At 34.8% G+C, this 10116-nt stretch overlaps 2 protein-coding genes across 2 annotated transcripts; both read right to left on the reverse strand.

The window, feature by feature from the left end:
- Positions 1–577: 577 nt before the first annotated feature.
- Positions 578–2859, reverse strand: LOC109016372 (protein ACCELERATED CELL DEATH 6-like). Its single transcript, XM_035691414.1, has 2 exons — positions 2482–2859; positions 578–1527 (listed from the first exon to the last, which is right to left on the reverse strand). The coding sequence occupies exons 1-2, from the start codon at positions 2857–2859 to the stop codon at positions 940–942; spliced, it is 966 nt and encodes a 321-aa protein (XP_035547307.1). The 3' UTR covers positions 578–939.
- On the reverse strand, positions 2823–4319 carry LOC109016373 (ankyrin-1-like). Its single transcript, XM_035692648.1, has 3 exons — positions 4302–4319; positions 3218–3891; positions 2823–2938 (listed from the first exon to the last, which is right to left on the reverse strand). Exons 2-3 carry the CDS (start codon positions 3867–3869, stop codon positions 2865–2867), a joined length of 726 nt encoding a protein of 241 aa, XP_035548541.1. The 5' UTR covers positions 3870–3891; positions 4302–4319; the 3' UTR covers positions 2823–2864.
- Between the last annotated feature and the right edge of the window lie 5797 nt (positions 4320–10116).

Here is a 10116-nt window from a genome sequence, read left to right on the forward strand (position 1 = left end):
ATATCCTCTTGCATAATAAAAAAAAATCATATCTTTGAAATTAGTACTAAAACTCATCAAACTAACATCCTAACATGCATATAAGAGGCCTAGGATCATCAAATAAAAATATCAAAGTCATTGGAATAAGATTAAACCACAAAATTTTCTTCCTCCGGTTTCTAAGTTTCTAGATCTAAGAAAATCTTTCATAAAAAGCTTTAGTCATGCAACAAATTCTCAATGAACATTCATATACACATGTTGAAAATGCTCCATAAAAATTTTGGATCAAGATATGTCCATTAGCTTGGTCAAAAACTCCAAAATATAACATACTCTCTAGTTTAATGCCCAAAATGACCTTTCCATGATTAAAATAACTTTTGATTGATCAAATGACTACTAAATCAAACGAATAAGATATCTACAAAAACTAAACTAAAAAAAATAAAAACTTTCATGAAAGATTCATCACGAGAAAATACTTACAAGTGATAAAAAATCACCCTGCAAAATGACTCAGGAATCTAAGCGAGAGAGCACTTTTGGGTTTCTCTCTAAGAACTGGTTGGAGAAGTGATGAAATGAAATGAAGGGTGTCTTGCAAGACTTTAGCATTCTGGAGGGGGGGAGGTATGGGCTTGGATGACCCTTTGATTGGAGGTGCCTATGTTACAAAAAGTAAAGAATAGTGAGGGAGAAGGGTTGTTGTTGTTGCCGTGAGGTATGAAGGGTGGTAAGGTGGACCTTCCTCTCACATCAAGGCACTATTTGGGTGCGGTCAAGGGCAGAGGATGGCCTACCATATGGGGGAGGAAACTTCCTCAAGAATATTTGCTAAGGTGGCCAAAATTTGTAGGTCTTAACCAAGTGGGTTTCAATTTGGGGTTTAAAAGGGGTTTGGTTAGGGTTCGTGATGCTAACCAGAATTTTTGCATAGCGGCTAAATCATAGCGCTTAGTACCATAATTTTCTATATATATAAACAAGGATAGGAAAGAAGGATAAGCAAATAATACAAATGGGAATGGCAATATTTGAATGCGCTAACACAGCATATGTTCCTGTGACGAATGCCAAAACCATTGGTGCCATGGAAAAAAGAAGGAACCGAAAGGCTATTCGAAGAAAACTTATGCGCTTTCGGAAGAAGTCATCATCAGAAGGGAGAACTGGAATAATAAGGTGGATAAAGATAGCAGAACTAGATAGCATCAATGATAGGGCATTTGTAATGATAAAAGCCTTGAAAGCAACACTATTCCTCAGAACTGCAGAGCCTGGATGTGGATGATCATCTCCACCAACAAAGCCCCCAGGCATGGTAATGCCTGCTGCAAAGGTCACGGTTGTAATGAGTGCAGCAACTACCAAATGGGCTTGAGCCGCTTTATTATCCTCCTTTATCATCTTCTTCTCCCACTCCTCCTCACTCTCCTCCGTCGGATAAAGTTTCTCAATTTCATCATGCCCAACTTCTAATACTCGCCCATTGGCATAGAAATCAAAATTTTCCTGGACTTCAATAATATCTTCCCACTTTTTCTGTAAAATATTTATTGGGTTGAATTGTGAGTATTCCTCATTTCTCTATAGATTGACAGAAAGTGAGAAAAGAAAACAAATTGAAACAATATTTGTTTGAGAAAGCAAGGTAGCTCCGTATAAAATAAGGCCTAAAACCAGAATATATAAAGACAGTTGACTTCATATTTAAATGTATCTTCTAAAAAAACATTTAGCACTTATAAAATGAATAGAAAAATATTATATATCATTCCCAAGATGCATGTTACTCATTTCCTTTCTTTATGATATATATCAAATCAAAAATATTTTGAAACAGGTTATATATGCCAGAATTATAGGAACATGTTCTTGAAAATTGTTAGCTAGGTTGTACTAGTTCGCATAATATTCAGAAAATAATAAAGTTTACATCAAAGGAAAGGCTGTGGTTTCTTTGTCACATCATCTTCAAATTGAAGTCATAACTTAAAAGGATTCGGCTTGGTTGGAACTGGACCGGATTCGGTTTCTATTGGAATTGGACCCACGCCCTATAACCCGAAACAAGTACCACGCAATATGAAAGCAAAATTGAATACTAAAACCCGTAATGTCTATAGCTACCTCGGTTGCAATTAACATGACATTTTAATTCAAACTCTTCTTCTACGAGGGAGCTTCACACTGATTTAGTGACTTTGGGCCAAATGAAAGGAAATAATGGTAATATTGTGCTCCAAGTGATAAAAAAAAAAAAAAAAAATTGTGGCTGGTCATAAATGAATATGCTATCTCAAGAGTCAAGAGACACGACATCAGACCAAAAGAATCTATTAAAAAAAGTACTATAGATTTGAATATTTTCAAATATTTTTTTTCATTAGATTTGCTATCATCCACTTCCTTAGCATATCTTATTGAAAAGAACTAAATATTCAAATATTCATTATATAATAGTATTTTTTGAAGAAAGATAAAAGATTACGTTACCTTATCAACAACACTGTACTCTTTTCTTCTTAAGACTCGATAAGCATTCTGGTTCTTTTTGTTGAAGACCATTTTGTCAACTCTTGGAGAATTCAGGACACGGTCGTGGTAACGAGCAGAAATGGAATAGTGATGGAGAGGTGTATTCCCGTCGTTGTCCTTCTGATTCAAAAGATTCCGGAGAGATGAATTATCTTGTATCACTAGCGCTACATCTGGACTCAAGTTGGTCATCAGGGCGAGATGTAGTGCGTTGCGGCCTTTATTGTCAACCACTTCGCAACAATCTGGACACATTGATATAATCTCTTCTGTTACTCCTCCGTTGTTGCGATGAGCTGCAATGTGAAGAGCTATCCTACCCTCTCCATCTTTCATATATGCTACCTCCCTATCAAATTCCAGCAATAGTTTTGTTGGCTCAATGCTACCCGTGCTAAATTAATGTAATAATTTTCTGAAGAACAAAAAGGAAGACGTTAGGAGACAGAAAAAGGACTATTCAGGTGATCATTTAATGTGGAAGCCGTGTTTAGTAATCAGTCCTTGATCATCAAATAAAATTTGTATGTACAAAAGGCAAATGCAGGACAAGGCAGACATCAGTCTTTATTATTTGCAAGCTTGTTAAACACGAAATTAATCTAAAACCAGCCCTGTGCATATCAAACATTTTTATATTTCATGAATTAGATGTCCTGTCAAATTTGATACCATCACATAAAATAGGCAATACCTTTGTCATAGCCATGTATTGTTGCAGCATGCAAAGCCGTTCTACCCAAGGGGCCATCATAAGCTGGTGATTGGAATGTGCTCAAAATTTCAGATACCAAATCTGGAAAGTGTCTCTCGGCAGCCAAGTAAAGTGGGGTCTCACCAGCACCATTAGCACCAAACGAAAATTCTCGACCTACCTCCCTTAGTAACTGTTTTACCACTACAATGTGATTGTGACGTACAGCCTCATGTAAGGTCGTGTCTCTCTTATTGTTCAGCTTCGCAATCATCTCCGTAGTAGCTTCAACGCGTACTCCACTTTCGAGATCTTGATGTTGGGATTTTTTATGTTCAATCAGGACTTCGACTATGGAAGCATGCCCATACCTTGCCGCCACATGTAACGGAGTATCACCTTCCGCATTGGCTTTCAATAAAAGTGACGGACACTTGCCTAGTACATCTTTCACAAATTTTGCCGCTGAGGCTTGGTTAGTTCCTCCAGTAGCGAGATACTTTTCTTTAACGAGAATACTTGAAATGCAAATATGTAGGATTGTATTTTGATTAACTGTCAAAAATCCATCAAGTGGATGGGAGATATGATCGTATTGTTCAAAGGCCTCCAGGTTGCCTTGTGCCGCTGCTTTATAGATAATAGGATCCATTGCAGTGAGGCGCGTTTGTATGCTGCAAGAGAGTACTCTATAAAATCCTATGTTAGACACAGGCATTATAGTTGATGTTACAATCAACATTTATCTATTAACGCGCAAATCCTATCCATATTATGACAAAATTCTTTTTTGACAATTTCCTCCTTCATCCGTAAGAGAAATTGAAGACAAAGTTTAAGTATAAAAGAGAGTAGTAATCATATATTAATTTAATGAAAATCAAAATGTAATTAACTCGTGAAAAGTAAAGCATATATAACCATACAATCAAATAGAAATATTAAAACGGTCATCTAAGATCAAACAGAAGTTATATATATATATATATATATATGTTAAGAGATCATATAAAAACACAACATGTAAAAGTAATTTACTACCAAATATTTTAGTATCAATAACAGAAAAGGACAATAATCTTACTTCTGATCGAGTAAGTAAGCAATGCAACCTCCAGCTCCTTAATATAACTCCTCCACCTCAAATGTGGGTTGTGATATTTATAGGGAAGGCTTACTACTCATTAGGCGTTAGACGTAACCATGATTACGTGTCGTCATGTTGTAGGGCATCACTTTAAGCTTTTAGTTTTTACAGAACTAAAGTGGTAACGCTAATTCCTTGCTTCCATATTAGTACTCTGTCCTTAAGGCGTGTTCCACGCGAGCGAACAGCTAGCAATAATATTGTTTAGATTAATTTCGGAGTAAGTATTTTTTATTTTATTAATTTATTAAAATTCTTTAGGTTTTGAAATCTAAAGATTAGTTATTTAAGTTAAACTTAACAGTTAACACGTCAACCATCTTATTAAAGTATACAGAAATGCTATAAGATTTGGTGGAATGGAGGGAAAATATTTTATTCATATTTTAAAGATTTGTAACATTGATTTTCTTAAAAAATTTCTAGTTTTTTTGGAATTAATTAATAAATACTTTTATTTAAAAAGTGTTTATGGTTTCTTAAGTAGTTAATTAATTAATTTTTCTTGGATTTGCTAACAAAATATATTTGCTGTCATTTTAAAAATAACTCTGGGATCTTTGTTATAAATAGAGGGGCTTAATTACAAAAAATTGTAGGCCTAAGCACTTAAATTGCTAAAAGTTGGGTTTTTTGCAAATTGGTGAAAACCACGTGACTAATTTTGCAGTAGTTAACCCATATTATTTTGAAGTTGAATGTTTGATTTACAAAATAATTTTAAAATAGAGAAACGATACTTGTAGTCATGAGTACGGAAGCGTCGTGCAATTATTTTGAAAAATATAGATAAATACGGGATTCACATGAAAAAAAATTAATTTTTTAACAGTGAACCCCACTTTTTTTCAAAGCAACTGCATGACACTTGCGCACTCCATGATTGTATGTAACATTACTCATTGTCGTAACATCTTTCTTTCTTCTCTTTAATTTCCTTTCCTTGTCTTTTTCTTTCTTCTCTTCCCCACTTCTTTTCTTTTCTTCTCTTATTTCTTTTGTCCTCCTCACACAATCGTCTTATGTTCCTATTTCTTCTATCTTTTCTTTCCTTCTTTTCCTCTTTATTTGTTCTTTTTCTTTTTTCTCTCCCTTCCCAGATGCCTTCCTTTTCTTCTTAGTTATTGCTTCCTCTTCTTCATTCATTTATTCTACCTCCTCTCTTTCTTTAATATTTTTCCTTCTTTGCCTTTTATTATTTCTAGATTTATTTTGATTTTCATATTATTTGATAATTTTGATTTTTATGTTATTGCACGACTGAGAATCTATATTGTTATATGTTAACACCATGAAGTGGCTCTTACTGGGAGAGACACTAGGACGAGTAACACATCATCATTCTAATTATAAGAAAGAAAAAAAGAGCTGACCACATTCAAACAATCGGCCTTCCTAGTATGTGCGCTCATCTTTCTCCCTCTCTCCCCTAGCTCTCTCTCTCTCTCCCCTCAAACTGCTTCAGTCTCTCTCTCCTCCTCTTACAGCGAACTAGCCTCTGCAATCGCAAAGGGAAAAAAATGCCCACTTGCTATTATGTTCGAAATTAAGAGAATGATAACAAAAAGATAACCTTCTTTCTTGGGTAAGCATAATTTCTATGATTTTTAATTTTGATTTGGAAAAGAATAGAAATAGAATACTCTGGAAGGTTATACTTGCAACACCCCACTTAAAAGCACCTTAGCATTTGACCATTATAATCATGACCCTAACTAAGTAGAAGTTGTGATCCTTGCAAAAAATGAAAATTTTGGAGTATGAGTTGGCAAAGAAACTTACTCCTTACGTTTAGTTAATATTTTTAGAGAATTCTAGTGCTATATTAATTTTAAGAAAATGTGCCAAGAGGCCAATGGTAGAATGACAAGTGACATATTGGAGACTTGCCATCCCTGTGAGCTAAGTAACTTGGTTAAAATAATAGATAGATTTGGAGAAGGCCAAAGTTGGCTAAATAAGGGCTCTAGCTTATTAAGATAAGAGGGCTCAGGATACACACAAAACTCTAGGCCCAACTTAGTAGACTCAAGACTCTAGGCACAACTTAGTAGACACAAGACTATAGGGCCCAACTTAATAAGACCCAAGACTAAGATTAAACTTAGCTAACAATTGAGGCCAAGGAAAGGCCCAATAAAAAATCTTAACATGGGCCCAAAGAAAGGTCCATTTCAAAGCTATTGAGATTCTTGAAGTCTGGCTTAAAAAATTTGACAAAAGAGAGAAAAAAGTATACATTTTCTGTATGGGAGAAATTGAAATAGAAAAGGTCGATGGATCGATAGTTTAAAAAAAGTGAGTAGTTTTTTTTTTTCCAAGAAAATTTCATTAATATTTATTAAAAATGACAATATTTATTTTCTTCTACAAAGCATTGAAGGAAAAAAAAATTGTTTTAATTTTTTATCTAAATAAGTTTTTATGGAAATAAAATTACACAACGACATTTTGTTTAGTTTGTATATTCTTCAAAGGTCATAAGAGTGAAATCTCCATGGGTTGGAAAGCGAAGGTAAGCTAGCAGAGTTTTAGTGGCAAACTAACAAAAAGAATATACCATCTCAAGAGTCAAGAGACCAAAACAATCTATTGCTCACAGCGAGATGGAGTGCATTGCGGCCGTCATTGTCAACCACTTCGCAACATTCCAGACACACCGATACAATCACTTTTATTACGTGGTAGTTGTTGTAATGAGCTGCAATGTGAAGAGCTCATGTCCTACCCTCTCCCTCTTCCATTTATGCTACCTCTCTATCAAATTCTTGAAATAGTTTTGTTGGCTCAATGTTTTCCATGTATGCAGCAATGTGAAGCGGAGTCCAACCATTTTGGTCTACTTGTTTACATAGATCGCGTCCTTATCCTTCCAAACATCAAGTACTAACATCAAGTACTTTTTTTAAAATATGTCCTTGTCACGACCCCGCCCCGGAGAGGGACAGAATCGCGACTTACATGCCTATCCTTTTTTTTTCATTTTTATTTTTTTTCTTTCTTCAATAACACGCGATCGGCATGGACATGACACACGTACACTTTAATTTTTTTTCATCTAATAAGGGAACACCTAATGAACATTCTATTCGAACATTCATCCATAAGAGACTCTTAGATTCCATCCCCACATAAAATGTCTAAACATAACATAACCCATCATTCCAAACATAACTGTCCTCGTTAGGGAAGGTCCTAAGTGTCTGCCTCTCCCTCTGCAATAATGCTTTGCTCCCCAGCCTTTTCATCATTACCTAGACGTTTAAAACATTTATAACAAAATTAATCGAATACTTAGTAAATAGTACACCATGCAGTGAACATACTAGGCATCTATTCTTTTCTTTTGAAAACATGCATACATAAACTTTTTTGCTAATTCTTGACAATGCTTTCATATATAACAGTTTACGAAATAAGTTATACTTTCATACATAAACATTTCTTAGCTTTCATGCATAAACATTTTTTAGAAAAAACTTTACGTTTCACTTTCTTTGGCCAATACACATTATTACACCCCGTGTGTTGGGGCTAGCAGTCTTCATTTGGACCTGGATTCCGCCCGTGGCCACAGGTTGGGAATTCCTTTACAGTCAGGAGGCATAACTGAGTGCACTACCAGTACTACATACCCGGCATTGCAATCTGCCAATTCATTGGTACCCTTTCCATTCATTTATATGGCCGTTACATATCTTCATACATTAAGCATTCATTCATTCATGTCAGTCCTTTCAATCCATTACATTTACAGTTCATTCATGGAAAACGTCATTTAAAAATATGAACTTAACATCATCTTTTCATTTAACAGTGCATTCATGAAGAAACATCACTTTTAAAGTATGAGCTTAAACATCATTTTTTTCATGGCATCCATAAAGCATCAATTCACAGGAACAATTTAACATCAATTCGTAGGGACATCTTCAAACTCTTTCTTCGCACTATTTAAAATATGAGTTCATAGGGACATTTTAAAACATTTTTTTCGCGTCATTTAGAGCATCTCATGAAGCCTAAGGCATGAGACGTTTATCTCCTTCCCTCTTTGCAATCAAAACATTTTCATTATCTTTCTTACTCCAATGCACATGCATTTGTATGAAAAAGATACATTTTAATGCTATACTACCGATATGAAAAAACAATAAATTTATTGAGAGAGCATGTATGGAACCCTCATGACTTAGAACCTACGTGCATGCAGTACCTTATACACATACACACAATAATAATTGATAGGGTGCTTAACAGAGGCTATCAAGGAAGGCTTGTACATAATATATATATACATTTATTCTTTCATAAGAGAACAAGTGTAAAGAGAGAGAAAGATTCTTTCATAAGAGAGCTTTGTGTGTAAGGAGCATGGTCATAGCTACTTACCTGAGAGCTTTACTAGTGAGTTCCTTTGAACTTGAAAATAAACTCCTATTCAATGAAATGGAATAAATACATCAATATTCATTTCACTTTAAGCTTACTAACCGACACCCATACGGGCTCACTAAACTTCCAAGTTTGAATTAAAACGTTTTCCTTAACCCCTTAGCTACATACATAGCACTAAGTCAACTCTTAATATCCTCCTTCCAATATTTAAAGAACCCATGAAAGCATGAAGCTTACTTGTTGTTCCTCTTTAAAGGCTATTGTTTCCTATACTAGGGATAGGTAGGGATCACAAGTTAAAATGTATAGGATGGTAGGGATTTATTTAGGAAAAAGGTAGGGAACAAAGAGGTGCTATAATCTGAAATTTTCATAAAGAAGGGCATTTTGACAGTTTTGTATCATCATGTGGAAGGCAAATCCAACAAGAGGCATTGCTCATAAAAGAGTTGACTTTTGTCACTTATTCTTCAATGGTTCCTCATACTAAAGTTTATCTTTGGTTAAACAAAAAGGGATGAAGTTGAGCAAGGATAACATGGGTTGGTTTAGACTTCCAAAACAAAATATATTTTCAAAGTATCTGTAGTACATGGACAGCTAGCAATCTCAGTGCATTCATGGTCTTAAACATCCCTCACTTAACCAAATCTCAACCATACAATTAAATATCTCGAGTGGTAGAAACTCAAGAAATCCTCATATATATATATATAATCTGAAAACAGTACTAATAAAGAGATAAAACTCTTGGCAATTTTAAGAATTCCTAAGGTAAGCTGATTAATTTAATTTAAAAAATCTTAGTGGCTTACTTAGGCCATAAATCTTAGGGAAAACATGTCTAAAACTATAAACTTTAACTCCATTAATTTAACACATAAAGACATGACTTTAACAAAAATTAAAACATGGCTTAAGCTTGATAAAACACAAGAATGGACTACAATTTTGCTTTGTGCAACACACGGCTGGGACAGCCAAAACAGAACACATACACACACGGTTTCTTCATATATATATATATATATATACACACAACAGATCAAATAGTCATCACTTGTGACAAACAAACATAAACCAGAAGAGATGCCATCTCAATGATAAGAGACACACGGTAAAATCTTCTCAAGACATTTGGTCTGCCCAAAAACAGGGCATTTTGGTTACTACTCCACTAGAACCACCACTACAGAAAGCAACAAGAAAATGGTATAGAACTCTCACAATTAGTCGGCTAACACAGAAATCGAACCCTCAATTACAAGGCACAACATGCTTAGAAAAACCCCCAATTTACAAGAAAAACTCACGGAAGAATTATTACCTGGTTTGGTCCCCTTTTGAGCCACGG

The sequence above is a fragment of the Juglans regia genome, chromosome 7 (assembly GCF_001411555.2).
Source record: "Juglans regia cultivar Chandler chromosome 7, Walnut 2.0, whole genome shotgun sequence".
NCBI classification, from domain to species: domain Eukaryota; kingdom Viridiplantae; phylum Streptophyta; class Magnoliopsida; order Fagales; family Juglandaceae; genus Juglans; species Juglans regia.

Bases quoted from the DNA above. Each gene is read 5' to 3' on its own strand.
- LOC109016372 (XM_035691414.1), bottom strand. From the start codon at position 2,859: ATGAAAGATGGAGAGGGTAGGATAGCTCTTCACATTGCAGCTCATCGC. The intron at 1,528-2,481 runs GTAACGTAATCT...AATATTTTACAG, and splicing joins AGTACAGTGTTGTTGATAAG to AAAAAGTGGGAAGATATTAT.
- LOC109016373 (XM_035692648.1), bottom strand. From the start codon at position 3,869: ATGGATCCTATTATCTATAAAGCAGCGGCACAAGGCAACCTGGAGGCC. The intron at 2,939-3,217 runs GTATTGCCTATT...TTTGTTCTTCAG, and splicing joins AATACATGGCTATGACAAAG to AAAATTATTACATTAATTTA.